Here is a 24,164-nt window from a genome sequence, read left to right on the forward strand (position 1 = left end):
GCTATGTAAAAAATGCCTAACTACCCTAAGTAAAGAACATCTCAGCACAACTGGGTCATGAGGATGTTTTTTCCATGTTTGGAGTAGAACAGAAAGCTGTTCTATCCTATCTTTGCAGACTCTTTCCATATTGTATTTGATATTCCTGACACTAGTAAAATCATCTTTTTACTTAGGTCCAGACTGTCCCACAGCCCAGAATAAACAAAATTGAATTCATGTTGGACATATACAGACCTTGCCAAAGGCACAAATTCTATTAAATGAGCCATATTCAATTTCTAATACTTCCGGGCTAATGGGACATTCCTATGGGTGAAGTCCTGTGTTGTTTGAAAAAAAAATTCTATAGTATCATTTTGAGGATATCAAAGTATCCATTTGACTGAAATGTATTTGGTGTATTGTTTCTCCTGCACCTTTATACAGCTTTTCAGACTGTTCAGTTCAGCTGAATTTCCTATGCTTCTTCTACATCCAGCTACATGCTGCACATTTTCCCTCACCTACTTGTGCCTTACTCTCATTTACCTTATCTTGCATTTTAATGGTTGCACAATTTTGAGTGAGCTCAGACAGTGTCGTGGTTTTGATAGGGGTACGGGAAAATCCCTTTTGTTTTGCTCAGTCAAATAAGTTAGAGGCCAGTGTCTGTACTTGCCTCTTGAGGAAAAAAAACTTGTTTGTTCATTGTTTGTAGGTCTTCCCTATTCTGACTTCCAGCCCTATCTCAATCTTAGCTTCCTCTCCTGCAGTTAATTACCAATCCTGGGTGTTGTCTCAGCTCCTTTCCTCTTCTAGGAGTTGTGTTCATTAATATAAAACTCAAACCACGTAAGTCTTCCACCCGGATTACAAAACTTTTTTTCCCCCTTACTCCTCTCAGCATCTTTCTCTTCTGGGCTTCAACACTGCCTCTTGCTTTCTTTAAACACCTCTACCTCCATGCAAGCCATCTACAAGCCCTTGAGGTCCTCAGACTGAGCCCCTACAGTCTTCATGCTGGCTGCTCTCTGTGTCACTGTCCCATAGCCTCATGTTCTCATCACAGTTCCAGTCTTGGTTTTCTTCTCCTGAGTGTTGGGCTGTGTGTCAGAAATGCAGCTCGACTCTTGCTCTGTGAGCCATCTCTGTGCCTGGTGCTGCGTTCCTCAGAGCAGCAGAACAACTATTTGAATATTTTCAAGCGCCGGGATGCAGCCTAATACTTTAAGCTATTGTCCTCTTGTTAGCGTAGAGTAATGGTCTGATGGGATAATCTCCCAAGAGAAAAAATACATATACTATAAAACATATTAACTGAGCTTCCAGGATGTGTAAAAAGAAGAATAGAGACTTCAGTGCTTTTGTTGCATGTGAAACGAAGATATCCTGAAGCCAGTGCTGACTCCAGCTGATAAATCCATCCACATGATGCTGCATTTAGATCAGAGCTACCATGTGAGGGACCAGCCCTGGAACCTCTGCGCTTGCTGTGCGGTTGCTCCACAGCTGGACAGAAGCCAGTTGTGTTAGATTCCATAACCTGTTGATGAGTGAGCAGCTCTGGCAATCTGGTGTGGATATCTCGGGCTTTTTAGTGGCATTTCCAGCCGAGTTTGCAGGGACTTTGGCTTTTGAGCTCAGAAAACCAAGTCATGACTGCTGGGTCATTTAGAAGAATTGTGTAGTCAGTACTTAAAAGAATGATATAAGAAAAAGGTTCTTAAATTTTCATTTCATCTGATTAGTTCCTACCAGTCATGTAGAGCAAATACATGCTAGAAATAGGCACTTGGTAGTAACTGTGTTTGCACCAAGCCAGTAATTAATATGTCCAACATACAAATATAAAAAAAAAATGTTTTGCCTAATGATTTTTCACACACACAAAAAACAAACTCAAAACTAACATTCATTAACTCCTCTGAAGGCATGTCAAGTGCTCACACACAGTTCTGCCTTTACTCATGTATTTCCATTGTGTCTGGAGATGAATGCTTTTATCGTAGATTAAACAACGAAAGCTTTGACGCAGGTGGTGATTAGGAGCATAACATTGTCATAGTATTAACTGCACCTTTATCAAAAAAACCGTGGACTAATAAGTGTGGAAGGAAAACCTTATACAATTTCTGCTTTATCAGGTAAGAGAAGAGAAAATTGTGCATGTTATGCACATTATGCACGTCCTAAATCTTCCATATTCTGGATAAAGTGCTTTTAGAAAATCTAATGTAAGTGGAAAGACAAATATGGAAAAAAACCTCCAGCTTAAATACAGATTTTCAAGGAAGTGTAGTCCATGTTTTTAAACATCGATAATTTTTAAATAAAATGTAAAATTCTGCTAAATGTATTGTTTTAATATCTTAGGATTTCCTTTTGTAAAGCCTGGTTTTAAATTCAGTTACATCTTCAGTTTGTTAGATAAGTAATTAAAGCATTTAAATGGCAGTGTTGCCTAAGGCAATTTCAGAGTTAACCAGAAGGCATTTAGGTGGTGACTGGAAAATTTAACATTTTCATAGAGAGTTTCAGCAACAAGTATTAAGACTTTATAATTAGCATTTAATATATCTGATAAGTAGTGCTCTATGATTTGAAGAAATAGCTTTGTGCGTTAAAAATTTGTTAAAATACCATCTTTCCACAATGTGCTATTTTAGTTATTTTCTCTCAGTAGTGTTATTTCCATATAGATAACTTACAATAGCAAATGTATTTTAAGTAATGTCACACCTTATATTTGAGGCCAGTGGTTTAGTTACTGGGTTTTGCTTCAAGTTGTTAAAAAAAAAAAGGCAAAAACATCATCTTAATTACTTCACTGAATCGGGAGTAACTATCTGGCAGCTCCTATGCAATATTTTTTTCTCTGATTGAAATCTTGTGCATGGTAAAGTTTATAATTTATTGCTGCTTTTCCTTCCCTATTCTGTACATCCCTGTTAAAGCTGTTAATTCAGTGTATTTAGAGATATTTGTCTCATCGTTAATGGATTTGTTCATGCTGATTTGAATCACTGACAGGATTACAAACCGTAAGCACTTTATAACAAGTTATTTTGTACATATGATGTAGTATTAAAAAAAATTCTCAGCAAGGTATACCTTATGCACTTTCTTTATGAGTTAGCAGTGCTTCTGCCTGGTGAGAAGGTAGTGTGTTTATACAACAACGTTTTAGGGCTGATTGTGACAGTAAATGAAAAATTACTTCCCTGGCTCTGTACGGGATTTTTTTCCCCCAGAAGCAGTGAAAACAAATGAGTTGATAGCAGCTAATTGCTGAGCACTGACAGGCTTCAGTCAAGGGGGGGCATCGTTGGTCTTTCACAAATAGACAATAACAAGTAAATCCATTTGACCATAAACTTAAGTGGCTGTGATATAGTAAATTACCTGCTCCTCATTTGTCTTAATTTGGGAACTCTCTAGCTCTAAAGTGCATCAAGAGCTTGTTTGTTGTGTATATATATGCTTTTAATTCTATTACATTGAAAAAATAGGGGATCTCAGTTCTTTCACTATAATTCAGATGTAGGATTTGCATCAGTCGCATTCTGCCGGTTCAATTAGATCTAAGAAGTTTTTAAAGTGACAGTATTTTTCTAGGGAAATAAGTGTGTATGTCTTGAAAACATCTGCTGCAATCAGTTTGCTGAATTTGAGGAACAGCGGATAGGCTGACAAATGCCAAATGCCTGAAGTATTCTATTTTATTTCTTGGTTTATGCCTACAAAAATATTACTAAAAGGGTCAAAATAACTTTTTTGGAAATGGTCGTTATTAGCTAATGATGGTCTAATGGTCATTAGCTAATGACACTTGTTAGAAACCACCCTCTAATAACAATTTTTGTCCGAAATTCCTTTTCCATGTAGAAAAGCTAAAGCCTGGAAGAGGCGTCTCTTCGGGTATGTACTTGCCTCTTGGAAGTGGTTGTTCAGAAACACGGTGCCATAATTACCTTTATGCAATTGCTCACTGGCACAGAAAGAGCACCAAAAACTGTCCTCTGGAGCCTGTACCAGGGGAATCCATCAGTCCTATATAGTGACTTCGATCGTGAAGGGGCTTGTGGGGACTCTTTTCCATGGCTGCATTTTTTGGGAAGTGTTTTCAAGGCTGTGTGTCACGGGCTGTGCAGGACTGTGCTGTAAGTGTTTCAGCGTGGGTGTTTCCACTGGTACAATTCTTGGCCTCTTCTCCTGTGTAGATCTGGAATCCTGTATATCTGCATCCTTGGGAGACAAGTGCCTAGGGCAACAACTGTAGATAATAACTTGCGATTTGTGTCTTTTGCAAGTTACAGTCATTGTAAACTGACAGCTGTGAAGGACCTAAACTCACATCAAAGGATACAGATCATCTAGTTAGGTCAATTAATGTTAATTCTCATCTTCCATTAAATTCTTTTATCTTCTCTCTTTTTCTTTTCTTTTTTTTTCCAGCCAAGCCCAATACCAAGTCCTGTTTTGGGGAGAAAGCCAAACGCTAGTCAGTCATTGCTCGTGTGGTGCAAAGAAGTTACAAAAAACTATAGGGGAGTGAAAATCACCAATTTTACCACGTCGTGGAGAAATGGCTTATCCTTTTGTGCAATATTACATCACTTTAGACCAGACCTAATGTAAGTTGTATACTCTCTGCCTGCATAAGCTAACTCTCATAGAAATACTGAACAATTTTTAAACTTAAAAATCAAACACCAGTGCGTTTCAGCATTGAACTGTTTTCACCCTTTCCTTTCTAAGAAACTAGGTTTATGAATGCTCAAACTTTGTGACCTCTTTGCTCTCCCTTGTTGCATAAACAATTATTTCTCCCCTCTCTGTGATTTGTTTTTCTTCTTCTTAATCTTATACAAAGAACTGACTTCAAGATGATTATGAGAATTGCACCAGTGTTGAAATGAGATGAGAGGAATAAGCTCTTTGTATGCTGACAAGGACGGATTACCTCCTGGTAAATTTGGTTGTCAAGGCTGGCCTCTAGTCCCTGCCTTAACTTCTTTTTTAGATGGAGAGCTTCAGGCAATGAAACATGTAATCGGTGTTTATTTATTTATTTATTTATTCCTTTAATTTTCCACACTATTAGTTTTGTTGATTGAATTGCTGTGAAATTGCTAGTTACTGTATGATATTATTGTATGTCAAATTTTTAGATTTAGTTTGTTTTAAAACTGCTGCTTTTATCAAATACTGTATATACCCACTGTGCCATTTTCTCCCTCAGTGACTACAAGTCCCTGAATCCTCAAGATATTAAAGAGAACAACAAAAAGGTAAGAACTGCCAGGCAAAAAAAAAAAAGAAAAAAGAAAAAAGAAAAACACATAGCTTCAATTTTGACTTCACTGCAGGTTTTTATTAATTTTGGGGAAGTGCAGTTGTTTTGTAAGGCCATAACTGCGGCTCACAGAAGGTATTCGGCCTCCCGCGGTTCAAATCGGATGCATTATTGACTCGAGTTTGTCATGGTTTTAACATTCACAACAAGTGCGAGGCTGGCATTAGAGTTTAATATCTGTATGGCCTACATTAACTGTGAAGGCAGAGGAGGGGTCTGGCCAGCCTTCTGTGAGCACTGCTCAGATTTTTCCAATCAGCCACGTAATTAAAAAAATGAAAAACGTAACTGCTCTTGGACTGTGGTACACAAGGCTTCTCTTGCTGTTGTTTTAACAAGGCTCTGGGAACTGGGCATGGTTGATGTTGCTTTGATGGTGATGGTTATATTTTTAAAGATGAAATTTTACACCTACTCTTGCACTCCGTCAGCTGAATAAAGTGGTGTGCACAACATGGGAGGTTTAGGATAAAAGGTGTTGAGATACTACTTTACAGATAAATTAAATGCTAGCAACATAGTTAATAGCCTTGTGCTGTGCAACTGTTTTAAACCACTCTTTGTAAGTGCAAGATGTAAAAAGTTTCTCTGGAAGAAGCAGGAATGCATTTTGGGAATCACCGGAAGACTTTTTATTTCTGCTCACTATTTTAGACAAGTTACAAGCTTCAGTTGGGCCCTAGGGACATGTTTAGAAATTACAATTTTTATGTGAGTCACTGATGATAAAATTGTTCCTGAAGATCATCTGAAAATTGTTTTTAAGTATCTGCCTTCTTAATGCTGTGATTTTCTTTGTATACTGCTTTAAAAGGCACTAAATTTAACTGGGATGAAGGTATAAAAATAGACTTTGAATAAATTAACCAAGTTTAGTATTATATAGCAAACATATCTACAATCTAGTATTATTTACTTATGTGGAATTTCTGAAAGTGCTTTATTAAAATTCATTTTGTTTATATTTTAATGTGCCTGCACACTTATGTGTTAGGCAGGGAGTTACTTGTCTTTAATTTAGTACTTAAGTATTATAAATAATGAAATATCTCTGAGCTGCTCCTATCTAATGAGTATTTGGCTGATGATATTTTTTTTTATTAAAATATGAGGACTTATAATGACCTAAGTGGATTATCTGTGACATCACAGTATTTTCTGTGACCATATGTTTTTTGTATTTCAAGTTTTGTTGAGCGTCTGGCCTAATTAAGCCAGATTATAAAAAAGAAAGAATAGATTATTAATTAAAAATGTTAGCAGTGTGATCGGTCGTCTTTTCTTTGTGAAACTGTGATGGCAAACAGTGAACTTTTTTAGCCTGTCTTTCTAAAAGAATATAGTTCCCAGAACTGAAGAAATAGTGATTGTTGTTATTGTGCACTTTTTTTCTTTCATCACTTGGCCGGCCTTTGCCTGACAGCTACACTGAGTATCTCAGTTGCTTCCTGCAGATTTATTTCCTGGTCTCACACAGTTCTGCCAGATAACCCCGTGTGCCCTTGGTTGGAGTGAATGCAGCACTGCCAACAATGGCTGCCTAGAAATTCCATGCAGATATGTAACACATTTGACAATGATTCCTCCTGACCAATTAAAATAACATCTTTGGATGAATAGGATGATTGTCTTTGTCTGAAGCAGCTCTTTTTTTCCCTTTTTTTTTTCTCTTTTTTTTTCTTTTTTTTTTTTCTTTTAACATTTTTCTGCCTCCCCCCTTCTCCCCAGAAGGGAAACCATAGATTAAAGGTTAACCCATAAGAGTGTATTTTCCAGAAGTGCAGGGCCTTGTTTGTATTTTAATAAAAAAAGAGAAGGAATCTTTAGAGACAACTGTTTCAGTGCAAATACTGAGTGTAATTACAGATGGAAATGCACTCTTACAAAAGGCACATCATTGGAGGTTCTTTATAACACACACCCACCACTTGCCAGTTTGGTGCTGCCACTGATGCTGAATAAAAAAGGGTATTTACCTGTGACATCTGATCTTGGCCAATATGTCAGTGTGTTACAGAGTTGGGAAATGATTGGAATATTGCCTGTGGTGATTGTGCTGATGGATCCCAATTGATGTCTGTCAATCAGCTTGTCAGTAAATTTTTAAAAAAGAAAAAACTTCATTGGGAGATAGGTAAATAGGCTTAGTGCCCTGAGTATACATACATTAAAAAAAAAAAAAAAATCCCAAACAGCTACTACATTGGCATCAGTCCGAATTGGAAGGTATTTTTGGTGCACATTGCAAATTCAAATTTCTGTCAGCAACAAAAGAGAAACCAGGATTATCTTTGAGAAAATTACAAACACTACAGGGATACTTGCCCAGCTGGTCCAAAAAGTTGTGCTTCTACTTAAATCTCAGATATCCATATTGCCTTCCCAGTAGCGTTAGAGAGCTAATTTGATTTAATATGTCCGTTTGATTATTATTAAATAATAATTAAATTAAAAATAATACAAAATTTATTAAACTTACAGCATACTGGCACTATAGTTCCTTATCAACAATAGAAATATTTCATGTTGCTACTACGTGTCCTGCACTTTAAAAATATAAGTTACTAAACAAGACTTCGGCTGGTTCTTTGACAGGGTGAAGGAATGAGAAGTAGAAGGGCACAACAGTATGGTTCTAATAACGAATTTCTGGTTTTAATTATTGTTTAGAGAAGCTTGTTTCATTTGAGAGATTTTCTTGTGGGAATATCTTCTGGAGGTTCAATTAGCACTTTCAATTTTTATGATGTTTTTTTCTCCCCTCAGTTCTTTGCCATTTCTAACAAAATTCTCAATACATTTGAATTCAAGTGATCATCTTAATAAAATATTCCATTTTTGAAAGGAATCTTTTTAAATTATACATTTAAATACAAGAATTCAGGGGTAGTATTGAGTCAAAATGGAAAATATTCCTTACCTTGAAGCTGGAGTCATGTTTTTATAATAGGTGTTCATGCTTACCTCTACAATTTGATTCCACAAAGTCATAAGCACATATCTAATTGCGTGTGTAGGAGGTGCTTGTTGGCATCAGTAGGATCATGTAGAAGCAGAGTTAAACATGCAGAGAAATAAACATTTGCAAAAATCGAGGCTGTTATGCCTCTGTTTAACAGAAATAATTTGACTTGGAAAATTGACTCTGTTAATACCATGTTACAAACTGTTAGAAATATGATGCATTTAGAAATATGCTGGAATATCAAGAAGCTCCCAGCTTTTCTAGTAGTGAAGGAAAACCCATCACATGCTGCTGTATGGACAAATCCAGAACAAACATTTGCTATTTCTAGAGCTACTGTCTGTAGAACATTGGCATGCCAGGGTACTTTGAAAGGAGAGAAGCAAAAATGTATGTGAGAGTGAGAGGGGATGGGAAATAGGTATCAGGCATCAGTGGGAAATAACTGTGTTTAATCCCAGGCATCACCAGAAGAACAGAGCAGCCAAAAAAAAAAGGGATTGCAGCCGTACTGAGACTATCCATCAATCCGAATTCAATCCTGCTGTAGTGTTACTTTTCAGCAAGTACCTTTCCAGACAATTCTGAAACACTGTCCCCGCCTTCATTTTACAGACCCTGGGAGATACTCATAGAATTTAGTTTTATTAGTATATAAATAAGAAATTGAAATTATAAAAGGAGTTTAGGTCAAGTCATGTCTATGGGCTTTGGCTGCCCTGGACTGCTGTGCCTGTCCTTAAGTCCTTTCAATCTTCAGATGGTAATTCCCACTACCTGCAGTGTGGGGTAACAAGTTATTTATGCCACTGAATCAGCACTGACCCACTTAGCAAACAACACATCCTGGTGTTACCTTTAGTCTACAGGCAACATGGGTGGCTTGCTACACGTTCATGCCCAGCCTGGTTTCTGCTGTCGTATGAGCATTCATCATTCCTGGTATCTGCCATGCCTTAGGCTGCCCACCCAAATCCCTGCACTGCTCTCCCTTAACTCGCTGTTCTGTGTGCTCCTCGTGTCTGTTCAGTTCCACCCATCTTGTCTCCCTCTCCTCCATAGCCAGCCTGATCCTGCTCCTCCAGCTCTGTTTCCCAAGACCATGTAAATGACAGCTGTCCCTCTTCTACCATCTTGAGTTGCTTCCATTCCCTCCCACCGATCATTTTGCTGCTGTTCTGCTCCATCTGGAGTTTTGTATCAGCAAATACATAAGTCATGTTTGCTGCTGCTACTCCTATATCTAAGCACAGCTCTGTATTTATAAATGGCATAACAATCTCTCATAATAATAAACTGTCTCAAGAAATACCACACCAGAGACCATGAATGATTTTAGGCCCAATCATTTTGCATGGGGAAAGCCAGAAGAGCTTAAAAATAAATTATTCAGACCATTTCTATGTCTTATAATATTTCTATTATTTGTTATTATGGCATAAAAATTACTTCACCTAAAATGCTTTGGGAAGTTATACCTGAGCATGAGGTATACATACAGAATTTCAGGAAGATAAATTCCAGCTTTTAGAAGCAGAGTTTGAAAAGAGCTGAAATGAAAACTATTTGACCCTTGAGTAGGGAATGACATTGCAAGGAGAAGGAGAGAGCCTCCTTTTCTCAAAGCAAACAAAATATCCAGGTCTGCTGAGAGTAGGCCAGCCCAGCCCCATGTTCTGTCTCACTGTTGAATACCTACTAATATGAAAGCCAAGAGAATTTTTAAAACCCCATAATTGATTTCTTTCTTTTTTTCCCCCATTCTTTAAAAACTAAAGAAATTAAAACTAAAGAAAAAATGTAAAGTGGAAGAGTTGAAGCCAGAAGCCAGTGATGTGTGTTACTCTTTCCTTGTGAAAGGACAGTCTTCTCATCCATGTCTTAAATTTAGCATCTGCTTTTGTTCAAAATAGTGTAGGATCAACTGTGAACATTGTAAGCCCCTTCAGGAGACAGTGAAAAGGAGCTGCAGGATTCCTGGGGGAGGAAAAGCCCACATGCTTTAACTGAGTGCATCTATGCTAACAGGAGGCCTTTTAAAGGCTTCCTTGAAACACAATATTGTCTTCCAAGGTTAATCCAGGATAGTAATAATTAATTGTAAATTGAGAAACAGCTTTAATTCTTCAAAACTAGAAAAACCTGATGCACCAAGCCCACTCACTTAAAGGGCCAGCAGTAAGAAGACAATGTGGCCTCACAAAGTGGGAGGCTTGCAACTGTTGGGCCTTTAGAAATGAAAGTGAAATGGGAATGATTTTCACTCTCTCTTTCTTATAAATTTACCATCAAGAAATGTTTTTAAAATGCATTTGCTTGATGGATTAATGTGATTTATGTCTAGTGTCAAGTAATCTGTGGTGGTGTTCTTTTTGGCTATCTGGACATAGTTATTCATCAGCAGAAATCACTGCAATTACATGACCAACAGAAGGCAGAAGGTTGATCATCAGTGATAAAGCTCAAGATGGATTAGTGTTGTGTTTCTTATATCTTTGTTCCTTATCTTAAAAAGCCATCTTGAGTTCCTTTTTTTTTCTGGTCCAACTCTTAGACTTTTTTTGTTTGCTTGTTTCCTGCTACTTGAGTGAGAACCATTTAAAATACTGGTAGGTTTTCTTAGTGCAAAAAGAAAGGCTTTCAAGCTGCAGTTTCATGAATAGCTGTTTACTCATAGAAGTGTCATCATTTTGAGTAACCAAAGATTTTAGTATAATATGGCATTGAAGTATGCTAAAAACATTTAAAACAATGCCATTTGAGTGTTTTTGCTGGTTACCTTCTCTCAATTTGCTTTGCTGTGAAGATACCCTGGGAGATATGTAGAAGCCATCAGGAAAAATCAACGAGCTGGGTGTTGGATGGTGCACCAAAAAGTAGTAATGATTAAAATCAAAAATAAGAAGTAGTAGAGTCAGAGCCATATTCTTCCTGTAATATTGGATGTGTTTTAGGCTTGCTTATTTTGACTGAAACTTTCACTTGCATTCTTGAGATGCTGTGATACGTAAGGAGCTGCCACACTGTGATCTTTACTTTTTCTGTCTTTAAAGGCATACGACGGGTTTGCCAGCTTGGGAATATCACGATTGCTGGAGCCTTCAGACATGGTTTTGTTAGCCATCCCTGACAAACTCACTGTTATGACCTATCTCTATCAGATAAGGGCACATTTCTGTGGCCAGGAATTGAACGTGGTTCAGATAGAGGAGAACAGCAGTAAAAGCACATACAAAGTGGGGAACTACGAAACGGACACAAACAGTTCTGTCGACCAGGAAAAGTTCTACGCGGAGCTGAATGACCTGAACCGGGAGCCCGAGCTGCACCCACCAGACAGTGGTTTGGCAGACTTTGCCTCTCAGGATGACTCTGTGTTTGTAAACGACAGCGGTGTTGGTGAATCTGAGAGTGAGCATCAGACTCCTGATGACCATTTGAGCCCAAGCACAGCTTCCCCTTCTTCACGCAGGACTCGAAGTGACACGGATCCACAGAAATCCCAGCAGAGCTCTGGAAGGACTTCTGCGTCTGAAGAAATTGGGAAGTGTAGCAGTACAGACACAACACAAGTGCAGCCTGTGTTGGGAAGGAAGAAATTGCTGATAACTGACACTTTAGACTTCAGTGACTTAGCACATGTCAGTGATCAAAAAGAGGATATGTCTCCCACAGTTGCTTGTGAAGATAACAACAAGAAGAGACACCAGAGCTTAGACAGTACCCCTGGTTTCTCAGAGCAAGAAAAGCTGGGATGGATAGGATCCACAGAGAGCACAAGAGCAGATCCCAGTTCACCTGTCACAAAACCAAGTTTATCTCCTACTTCTAAGCCTGGATACTCCTATAATATGGATACAGATCTTGCGAAGAAACCACATGCTTCTCCGAGGCAAACAGAATCTGATTCTGACAGCGATGCCAGAACAGCTGTAAATCATGCAGACCAAACTGCCAAAACAGCCCAGGTAAGACATTTATGTCTGTGAGTTAGGATGGAGGTGCTGTTTAAGTTCTTTCTCTGTGTTTGTAATTTACACCAAATCTTCGGCATAAATGGCGAGGTGAGCAGTGTATTTTTTTGGGGGGGCAATAAATATTTTGCCTGAGAAGTAGGTGGTGCTGAAAAACAGTCATTACATGAGAAACTAATTTATAGAAATTGTCCCACTGGTGATCTTTCCAGTCTCTCTTCCATTAAAGAAAGTTGTGTTCTCAGCTATCTCAGAGATGGTTCCAAAACTCTTGCCACTGTCTGTGGCAACACATTTCCTCCGAGTGTTGTGTACTGAAGCCAAAACTGGAAAAACATATCAATTCATTAGAAAACGTAAAGCTTTGAATACCTGAAAATTTACTAAAGATATTTCAAAATCTTATCTGGGAAACCACAGAGTCTTGTGAACATAGCCAGGATGGTGAGGTAGAAACTCCAGACTGCTAAATTGTGCTGCTTTCCATTGAGTGGCCTAAGGCATGTTACTTCACCACAATATCATTTTCCTTTCTATAAAGATAACACTGTATGCCCACCTACCTTGCCGATTTATTGTGCAAATGGAAGTTGAGTATTATGTATGTGCTGAGTATTATCAATAAATCATATCATCATAAAAATATGTAAAACATGTTATCACCTCCATTTGAAAAAATGCCAAAGCAGGCTTATAATTTTACCCCTCTGAAGAGTTTTCTTGAGTTTGGGCTTTGTGCCATTAGCTCTGGTAAGAAAAGAATATATCCTGTCTTCTGGTAGTGTGAATTGCTTCAAATGTTTTTATGGATTTTTTCTGAGTAAGCACCATAAAGATTCATTTTATTGCAAGAGAAGCAGTCTGTAGATGGGTGATAATGGCCAAATATTGGTTCCAGAACCAGCTAATTCCTTTCCTTTAATCAGTGAAGTCTTGTGAGGTTTCTCTTCTTCATCATTGTATCGTCATCATCATCTTTGTGTACTGGATGAGAAAGGAACAGCTTGGCCCATAAAGAATAGAAGAGCAGGAGGAGACAGGATTTGTTCTCTCTGAAAATTTTCATGGGCAAGGGTGTAACAGGCCAAGAAAAAGCAAGTGTTGGCTTTAAAGGTAGTTTTTTATTGTTAATTATCTGTGCATTTGCACATGGTAATAAAATCTCAGATGTGAGGCTCCCTCTGAACCTACACCAGTTGTTGGTTAGAGTAAACCACCTCCATTTCCACATGGTTGCTGCAGTAGCACAACAGGCAACACCTGCCCCAGCTCTGGCTCCTGTAAAGGCATTTTCCCAGTCTTCACAGTTGACCTTGACTAAGAAGCCAGCCCTTGGGAGCATGTCTGTCTGGGAGCTGCTCATGTTCTCATGTTGCCTGTGCAGAACCCCCTTTTGCCATTTCTGCTCTGCAAATATACTCAATCCTGTGTATGAAGAAGGGATTTTCTTGTGGATATTCATAAGTTCAGTAGAAGCAGATATTTTTGCAGGGTTTTTTGCCTTGTACCCAGCCTCTTTGTGTTCAATTTAAGTTGTAAGTGAGTGGTACCCATATAAGTAACCAACAAAGCATTTTTGTTGTAGCCATATTTGCATACATATTAAAGTAAATAAGTAAACAACACAGCATGTTTGACATGGCTTCTGTGAACACAGTTGGGTTTTTCCACAGTTGCAGTTTAAAGGCATTAAATATTGATAGAAATTAAGTTTTAAGGGGAAGGAAAAGAACTCCTATTTACATTATAAAGGCCTATGACTTTTTTTTTTTTACATTCTGATCATCTTTTCGTTTCTATAGAATGCTGTGTCACCTCATGAAGACATAATTCATGTGTCTCCTGACCCTTATTGTATAGGAAGGCCTCTGGCTATTAACTACTGTATAAATGTTCAGTACCCTGAGGCTGCCTTGCTGTTAATTATATTTCTTTGTTTTTAAGCAACGTATGTTGTCAAGACAGGAGGAACTTAAAGAACGAGCAAGAGTTCTGCTTGAGCAAGCAAGAAGAGATGCAGCTTTAAAGGCAGGGAATAAACAACTAACCAGTACCCTCATCCCAGCCCGCAATAAGCAGCTGAACGACGTAAGAATCATTGGCCAGTCTTGCAGTTTACAGAGTTAAAATGCATTGTATGTGCTGTTGGGGGGGGGCATGTCCTTGCAGAACATTTCTTCTCTGTGTTTGATGTGTCATGTGTCCTTCGTTCACTTTTAAAGCCTGTTTCTCCTGGTGTTATGGCCAACAGAAAGGTGTCTCCCACTTCCCTGGAAGCAGAAGTCTGGGAGCACCTTCTTTGATTGGCACTATAGTTTCTGGTGGGATGAAACTCAAAAGTTACTTGTTAAATGCTGGTGAAGTAATTTGTGCTATTTTGGGGTACTTGTCTTTCAGTTAATGTAAGTCATTTCCTTGAGCCTCTGATGTGAGCTCCTTGCTGCTTTAGAAGTGGTGTTGCAGTGGATGGAGCTCCTTGCATCAGTCTTGTAAAAGAGTTGATGGAATGATTCCACATAATCACCAAAGCTGATTATGCTGGTGAGGGGGGAAGTGGAGCTGGGGAATGAGCTCCAGTGTTGAAGCAGCTGTGGTTGCATCTCCAGTGGCTTCCATGGTGACCTGGAAGGATCCCTACTCTCTGGAGATGAAAGCTGATTAATTTTTATGCAAACTTTTGCAATGCTGGTTTTGTGATTCTAACTATTGCACATTAGAGACTGTACTGGCAACTGAGAATGTAAATGTAACTGTAAATGAAAAATAATGATACAGAGAAAGAAAATCTTTACAGGTTCCCACCTTTCAGAGCTCAGTCCTGAGGGGCAGATTCTCTTCTTTACAAAAATGGGATCATACAAACAAAAAATGAAGACAGTGATTTACGTGTCTCATTTCATTCTTTTAACTCTCTTGGATCCATGCTGGTTTTTCTTTTTTGTAGAGATACCTCTCTGTAGACTGACACTTCATTTTACTTTGAAATATTTTCATATACGCAGACAAGTGTTATTTGTATCATGATATATAAACAAATTTTTTCTTATTTTGTTTTTTAAGTTTTTCCTAGATATGTATATTTTAGTATAAATTTCACTTCGGACTTTTTTTTAAAATTACCTTTTCATAAAGAAAATGGCATTAGAGGAGAAGTTACTATGGCAACTACTCAGGCAGAAACAACTGTAATTAAAGTTGCCTAACATTTTTTATTACATGCTCCGATTTTCAAAGGTTTTACAACTTTGCTAGTATTTCATTGTTTGAGCTGAAATCTTCCCTGTCAGCTCTTCTGCCTCAGGGTAATATTTTTAATTTTTTTAACTTAAAAAAAAACCTGTTCAGCTATTTCCCTGTATTTGCTTGGATAAAGCATTGTTTTACCCATATTAAAAATAAATAAAATTTGGGAAGAAGGTTAGATTCCCTTGAAAAATCTGTTCAAAACAGTCAAAGTGGTGTTAATACCACAGTCTTGTCAGAGAGCCTTGAAGTTCAGAAAAGTTCCTAAGTGTCAGTAAAAATTGTCTGTATGGACACTGCCCAGGAAGAGCATCTTTTACCATTGCTCTCCTAAGGATTGGGGCCCATTCTGATGCAGGTCATAGGACTGGGAAACAAAACTTTCTCTTCTAGACTCAAACTCCTGCTAATGAAATCCAAACAGGAGTAAAAGGAGCTGCCCCACTGGCATACAGAGAAGAGATGCCCTGGGTAGGTGGCAACGTGAAGTTAGACAATAATGAAGATGGTGTCCAGGCCATGAAAACCAGCTGAAGGGTAGGAGATGGTGAAGGGTTTTCAGGGTGAGAGTCAGGACTGTGTAGTTCAGGCAGCCAGATTACCCACGGGACCTTATTTCATTTGTTACAGAAGCTGAAAAATTAATTAGAAGCCTGCTGGAAAGGGAAGGGCAATCTTTTAGGGCAGCTTTGCAGAGCCAAAGTTTGTTGCTGCCTCCATCAGAAGCTCAGGGAGAACTGTCCTAGAAGAAATGGTCCTGGCCCATGTGAAATCTGGGCACTCTGAGCAAACTGTAATGGCACTCCTGACTTGAGTTGATTGTCACATAAAAATGACAAAAGCTCCTCAGCTCTGAAGTGTGTTGTGGAGATGTGATTTGGAGACTCTCATATTACTATATAAAGTTGGTATGTAATAATATACATTATATAAAGCTGTGTATAACATGTATGTATATGTTATCTACATATCCATACATGTGCATATTCTGAAAGAGGATGCATGTGTGCATAACATATATAGGTGTAAGACAAAACACATTGATTTCTGTTTTCCTTTAACATGTTTGATATTAGTAGAGATGAGGCATTTCCATCTGATGTAGTTCTGCCAGTTTTCTACAGGTCATTGCTCATTTGATAGTTAGCATATAGTACAGACTTATTTCTATTCATGGTTTTTTGGTCATTGAGGTTAATAATAAGAACTTTGACTCAAAGCAGTGTTGTATGTGTCAGTGCGCAGTAATGTGTAGTAGTGTGTTATCCAAATGAGAGTTGTGATAATGAGAATCAGCATTTAGTAGTGGAAATTGGATGAGGCTCATTTTCGGGATGGATTGAGATTCAAAAGAAAATGGTTTGAAACAGGAAGATCTAATTTTAAATAAGAAAACTTTGAAGAGATAGTTCAGAGGCAATACTTTTGAAACTCTTGAAGTCTGCAATTGCACCTTTTTTGATACCTTCTCAGAAAGAGCTTTAAGCATCCTAGTCTTTCAGACTATGCTCTGACTGTCAGTCACCCCAGCTAAGTGAAGCCTACGGAGTCGTTAGTTACTTTATAAAAGTCTCATCTCCTAGGCCGTGCTGTTACCACTTTCCCTGTGTCATGTGAGAACCAGGAATTGCTGCTTTCTCAGTGATCAGGTGAGAGCAGCGTTCTCCACAGCACGTGGGGTTGGACAATGTGCACATTGAGGACGGGTTGTGTCACTGCTTGGGGTCAACAACAGAGAGGAAATTTCCAAATCTGTATGGCCATAAATACAGGTTTACTTGGTGTATCCCAATCTGATTTGTTTTGGTAAAAGTCCATTTTGAAAAAAACAGTGTTCCTGTTTCTCCTCTAAGCACAGAGCATAGCCTCATTTCTCCCATTTCTTCCCCCCTTGCAGCATGGTAGAAGTTTTTTCAGTGTTACGTCTGCTTATTTGGTGTTTCTCAGAAGCCTTCAATCTCAAGCTGTACGCATGCCAGACAGCATGTGGAGGTATGCATGCAGGTATTTGAAGTCTAAGAGGAGACTGCATTGATCAGAACCTCCTTGAAATCATGCTCATAGTTTGGGAGGATCATAGCTGTGTCATTAAAATTGATGCAGTCCTTTGGAGACTGGAAAAATTAGCTTAAGAGCTCTGTGAACAGAGTTACTGATCCCCTCATGGGTCCCTTTCTCTATGGTAGATTTATAAACAGCTCAGCCTTTCTGCTTGCTTTCTTGATGTACGTGTGCATGTGGTGACTCTTTTACGAGATGCTTCTGTCATTTGCAATCTGATATAGCAGCGGTAATCACTTAGCTTTTAACCAGGAGAGCCTTTTTATTAGCTTACTCATTTTTATTTAACCTGCCTTTTCTCAGGGTGAATATCACAGGGCTAGAAGGGACATATCTGCTCCCACCAGATGCTGTAAAATATCACCCTGTAGTGATGGTTGTTAGCAGCGGCAGCTTGGCTGGAATGTGATGTTGGAAAGGTGAGGAGACTGGAGCTGGGCTGTGCGACCTATCTGGCAAAGTGACAGGCTAGAGGGGACCACAATGAGTGGGAAATATTCAGAAGTCATGGGCCTAAAAGGCCTTTCCAGGAGGGGAGCCCTCATCTGCAGAACATGGAGTGGAATCCTTAATTCCCGAATCTCCGTATAACTCTGCTGTCAGCAAATATCTGCAAAGGCCGTTGGCAAAATCTTATTTTCTTTTAGTGACTGGTCCACATAAATAATGGAAATTTACTGCAGCTGTCATTTACTCTCTAAACTCAAATGGCTATGGTTATGGAGTCAGCATGATTACAGAGAATGGAATTAGGAGTTAAGAAATGCACAGGCAACTTTAATTAACCTCCTTTGTGTATATGCATTATGATGTAGTCTTTAATTATGTGATCACATACTATTTTCCCCAAAGCAATTGTGTCTCATTTTCCTCAGAGGATAGAGGTGATGTAGAAGGCTGTTTGTCCAGAGGACCTCTGTGCTTTTGATTGCAGAAATTGGAAGGTGTACGACAAACGAAGCAGGGACTGCGAGGAGTGAAAAGATCAGGTCATGGTTAAGGTGCTTGGAAGAATTAAATGTACTTCTGCCTTTACCTGAGTTCCTGATCAGTGCCACTAAGTTTTTTGAGCCTAATGTCTTCCAGGTGGTCGCTATTTGTTTATCCTTCCTTTCTGTATTGCTTTGAGGCAAAAGTTTGATTTGCAGATCTATTGAGCATCCAGGTCTGTCAGGGAAATCAGTTGGAGCTGTGCTTGAGACGTATAAAGGGCTGTATAAAGCTTAGTATACTGAAAAAAACCCCCCAGGTTATAGGCTTCCCAGAGCAAGCACCCAGGGACAGATCCTTTTAGCTGGATCTCTCTGTCTCAGTTCTCATCAGAAGAGCAGGGTAATAACTCTTCCAGAGCGTGTTGTGAGAAGGGAATGTGATTAATGCTTTTGAGGCTCTTAAATACCATAGTGGTGGGCAGTGTAGAAAGAAATCAAAAAATTAACAATTCTGTCTTCAGAGCAAGATGTGAATGTTGTGGTGTAAAGAATAATGCTACGTATTGATGGGTCTGCATATGGAACACTGAAAATAAACCAATGTACTGAACACCACTGGGTAGAGCTCAGGTCTGAGCTGAAGACCAGGAGATAGTGAAAGTAAAAGGTGGTGCCACCACAAGGCTCTGTTTTAGAGGATACAGAGCAGGATGAAAATTAAGATTATGCCCACTAGTTTTATTTCTGGCATCTCCTAAATCCTGTGTCAAATTCTTTTAACTTGCTTTGGTAAGGTGGACAGCTTTAGCAGGGAAAGCCATATCTAATGGAATTCATGAAAAATAGCGCTCATCTGGCAAAGGATGTGTTTTTCTCCCTACCAGGGACCACAGATCATTTCTGAAGTTATTTGCATTTTGCATGAGCTAAGGATTCCTCCTTGGTGAATTTAGGGCCACCCATATGTGGATTTGGCCAAAAATTTTGCATGTTTAGCATCTGGCATGGATTCTGGGATGCAGGAGTTCAATAGCATGATACCTGGAGGCAATCACTCTGTCTTCTGCCTTTTGTGAAATAGGAAAATAGTAATTCTTTCTTCACAGCAGCATTTGAGTATAACTACGCTAAAAATTGTGAGGGACTCCATTTGGAGAATAAGTATTTAAATCCGGATTAATATAAAATGACGTGGGGGGGTTCGGAGAGTAATCCTGAAGCTGCTGCTGTGCTTAAGTGCAGCTGTTGCTACCCTGCTTTCTGTACAGAGAAAGATTTGGGTTTAATTATCTCTGCTACCGTTATTTTGTATTTATTCAAGCTGAATGACAGCAATAGCTGCCTCGATATGTGTATATTGAAAAAAAAGAAAGATCTGAAAGAGCAGTGGCGACTGTGTTCAAATCTTTTAGTAGATTTTGCAGATATAAAGTACTTCACCAAAAAGCTGTCTCCTCCAAGTGCATGAACACTGTGTGCAGAGGGGAGAGGAACAGGCTGTGCCTTGAGATTGTTTCTCCTTGCTCAGAATACTGCTTTTACTCCCTTGCTCAAAGGACTTGTTGCAGCTGTATCTAATTCATTTTTAATAAGCTCTTTCTACTTCAGGTGTCAATCTGTTGTGCCCATTACTTTTCATTTTCATAAATATTTGAGTGCAAAATGATAACTTTTCTTTTTTGTGTGCACTGGGCTAGTGGAAATGGAAGTTCTTTTTAGAAAGGCTTCAGAATGTGACAGAATCTGGAAGGAGATGAGTTTTTATGATCTTTAATTTTGGTTGCATACATTTGCACAGATACAGGATATGCTGACTACAATAAAATAAAAACAAAGCATTATTTTAAATGCTCAGAAAAAAAGTTTTAATAAATGATCCCATTTTTTGAGCATATCCTGCAATAATCTGCTGCCCCTCTGTACTAATAAGCTCCAAACTGTCCAAACTTTTCTCCACTAAGTAAACTGTAGCCAACATGAACAGAAGTGGTACTGAAAGCAAATTCAGAATTGACAGCAAAAATAGAGTATTTTAATTTGATTGAAAGATGCCTTAAACTCAAGGTAGCAATGCGAGTGTTCTTTCCTCCAATTATAATTTCAGGTTCTTGAGAGTGAGTACAAAATAGCTTCATTCAGTATTTTTTTTTTCTGCGTCGAACCAGAATCCCTACTTCTGTTACATTAGGGAAGGCACCCAGTTCACTGCAAGATCTTTTGTAGTCTCCTCAGTTGAAAAATAAATGTCTGTGATTGAGGTGGTGATATGAATTCATTTAAGGAAGCACTCTTAAGTTATTCCTGTCTTGTTTTTCTTTTTAAAAAAATAGATTAAAAACCGGATATTTGTTAATTAAACATCTAGCATGAATTTATTGAGGTGTAGGACTTTGCAGGTGGCAACCTTGGTCTTTTAATATTAATTGGAAAATATTGATTGAAAAAAGACTAGTCTGTCATGCTGATAATTGCAACCAGATTTAGATATGATCACTAGATCTTCCCAAGATTACAAAGAAGCAGTTACCATCTAATTGGTAAAAAGATTGAACATTATTTTGGTAATCCCTGAGCTTTGGTAACTTATTCCCTGTTGTTCATTTATATGTCTTGTCTGTATGCCACTATAAAGTGGTTAAATATGGTGTTAGCTGATAAGACTATTTACATTTCATGAGCATTCCAAGTTTTCTAGTTGTTTTAACAATATACTTTTCTTTAACTGGAGGTTAGACCTGCTGACTGAACACTTCAAACCCACAGCTGACCTGGTATTTACTTCTTTATAGCGACACGCTAAGGTTGAGATAGTCTGATCTCAACTCCTTGATGGCAAGAACAAGCAACTTGTTTTATTTAACGTTCCTCAATACATGAAAAATAAAAATAATCTGTAACTTTCCAAAAAGGTTCTACATCTTTTGACTTCATATTTGATCTGTTTAAGCACTTTCTTACTACGAAGTTGTGATATTTCACTGTACAAAAATATTGCTGTAGACAAGTCCCTGATGTAGCTGGGAAAATAAATCAATTAATGCAAGTAAACTAATTTTGAAGAAGAATTAGTATGCACTGTCAGTTTTATAGCAGGAAGGATTTCCTGAATAAAGCATAACCTTTGATAATGCACGACAAATGCTAGCAGTTTCAGTTTTAGATAAAAATGCTTGAGTTTCTCAGCTGATTTTTATTGCTGTTATTAGATGTATCTGTTTACACCAGATGTTATAGATGTATCTGTTTACACCACTTAAGGATCTGGCCTAAATATATAAATTTATTTATTATGTGGCTGTAAATTCAAGGTGCTGCACAGTCTGCAGCCATACCATTAACTCGCACGCTGACAGAAATTAGGCTGGCAGTTTATTAACGGAATTTTAAGATCATCTGATCAAAATTAGTTCCAAAATTTTAGTGTCTTCTATCCATTTATAAATATTAGCAAAAAAAAAAAGATAGCTCTGTTTCAGAGCTATCCCTTTGTGTGCAGAGTGAGACCCGGGTTTCTCAGCCCCTGGTATGCTCTTTTTCTATCGCTGCTAATAGCTGTGGACGTTTTCCGTGTGGATGTTCAGTACATGCTGTTGTGAATCCCAGGATGATATCGCCATTACTTAGAGCTGTATTTTCCATTGCCTATTCTGGTATTGCTCAGCATGCACAAGGGTAGAGTTAAAATCTTTATTCATTTCATTTAAAAATGTTTCTTTTGTTCTCCTTATCGTGTTCTGGCTTTCCCAAGGATATATGCCTTGAACGAAAAGTCACATGTGCATTACTAATTGTGTGCCATTGTATTTACAGTTCCTAGTGGTGGCACTGTGAAGCTACTAATTCTTTTGCTTCACTTGATGTAAAATAATCTGAGTGTCTTTGATAGCAGTGAAACAGTATTAATTGTTTTGTACATTTCTTGGTCACTCTTCTTAGGTGGTCTTCATAATCTATTAGAACTTTCAGCCAGATTTTTGTAATGTCATGCCTCCAGCAGTGATTAAATTGGTAATTAATGAACAGTCCTTGGCAACATAAACCACATCCCGTTAATTTTCCCTTTTGAGTTTTTCGAAGTTGTCGTCTCTGTCAGAAAGCATTGCGCCACCTTGCTACGGCCCCTTGGCATGGAACCACAGCGACGGGATTTTTTGCAGCCATTAGTAGATCAGAGCAGTAATTTCACAGTATTTTGGTCAGGGTAATTATAGTACCAAGTACCGAGTAGAGTTGGGAATTCACACAAGAAGTCCAGAAATACCAGGTGAGCTTCCTTGTGTTCACTGGGACGTTATGATTAGTTTAATTGGGCTTTGTTTGATTTCAGCCGCGGAGACTCTTTGTGCCACGGCACTGCAGCCACTTTCCACTTTAGTGTTTCTGACCTGCATTGACAGGAACTGGTGCAAAAATGAACTCTTTGAAGTGGGACTCTTTGGAGAGGGCAACTAAAAAAGGGGAAGAGTGATGTGTAAGTAGTGTACTGTAGCAAAGCGCAACACCAGCCCAAACACCCTGCGTTGTGTGGGTGATGTGGTTCAAATTCTTTCATATTTTCAACTGGAACAGATAATATTTCTGCTACGTTTGTGCAAACCTCAAGTAAATTACTGCGTTTAAAAACACAATCTGTTTTTAATCGGTGGCTTTTACATAGCACCTGCTGTTCTACCTTCCTTTGAAGATACAGTTGTTTCTCTCACCAGAAATTCTGTGAATCGTCTATTTAGTCCTGCAAACAAATCTGGGCAAATGCATTAATGAGACTGCAGCTGCACTTAGCAGTTCACATGTCACAAAATAGTAGGTAAAGGCATTCATACTTGAGTGACTGACTATAGGTGTAGTGGCCTTCAGCAGTACATTGTGCACATTAAAGTTTAAATAGTCACTTGCCTGTTGGCTTCTGAATGAAAGGACTGTCACTGGTCACTTCTCCTAAAGCCTTAATGAAACCAAATAGTTTGCTAGAGTTTGGGCCTAACCATTGGGGTGTTTCATGCAGTCTTGTCAGTTGATGTTCATGAATTGACTTGAACGAAGATCAAAGTGTTTCTCAAAATGGAGAAGCGGGGAGAGAGACAGCTCCTTCAATTGCACCACAAGAGCTAATCAAGCCATCAGTTCTTTATGCACTCTGCGTGCCTTTAGAATTTAATACCCAATGGTTTGTCAGGACAAATTGAAATTCGGGGGTTGGCGGGGAGCGGGGGGGAGGTGGAGAGTGTCCCTCCTCAGCCTGCTGAAAATAGAATAAGCGGTTCACTCTTCTGGAGAATCGTTTTGATAAATTTTATCATTTAATGTAAAACTGCAACGTTGATTAAACGTTTGGGGTTGAAAAAAGAAGTTACGGTGAAGGATTCAATGGGCATTATGCACCTTAGCACTGAGTAAAGATTCAGGTTTAAAGTGAAAGAGAAACTAAACTCGGGGTGATTTTTTTGTTTCCTTGATTGCTAATGAACTTTTTTTTTTCTTAAACATTTTAAATTGGATTCAGAAGATAGATTTTTGAGTGTCAGTTAAAACAAAGTCATGTGAAAATGCCTCTCTCTCTCCCTCCCTCCCCTTCTCTCTTTTTAATTGATATGATTTAGGCAGAGGAAAATGGTAAGGGGGATTTTTCTATTGCAGAAGCAATTTTTAAG

At 38.5% G+C, this 24,164-nt stretch overlaps 1 protein-coding gene across 12 annotated transcripts in view; it reads left to right on the forward strand.

The window, feature by feature from the left end:
* Positions 1–24,164, forward strand: part of EHBP1 (EH domain binding protein 1) — a 211,459-nt gene that overhangs the window by 126,164 nt on the left and 61,131 nt on the right. For 11 of the 12 annotated variants that reach the window (XM_048296582.1, XM_048296572.1, XM_048296576.1 and 8 more), the window contains 4 exons: positions 4,438–4,616; positions 5,225–5,273; positions 11,357–12,271; positions 14,222–14,365. In XM_048296582.1, the coding sequence (XP_048152539.1) occupies positions 4,438–4,616; positions 5,225–5,273; positions 11,357–12,271; positions 14,222–14,365 (1,287 nt within the window). The remainder of the gene's footprint in view (positions 1–4,437; positions 4,617–5,224; positions 5,274–11,356; positions 12,272–14,221; positions 14,366–24,164) is intronic. The other variant, XM_048296580.1, reaches the window with a different exon arrangement.

This window comes from Corvus hawaiiensis, chromosome 3 (genome assembly GCF_020740725.1).
Source record: "Corvus hawaiiensis isolate bCorHaw1 chromosome 3, bCorHaw1.pri.cur, whole genome shotgun sequence".
NCBI lineage: Eukaryota > Metazoa > Chordata > Aves > Passeriformes > Corvidae > Corvus > Corvus hawaiiensis.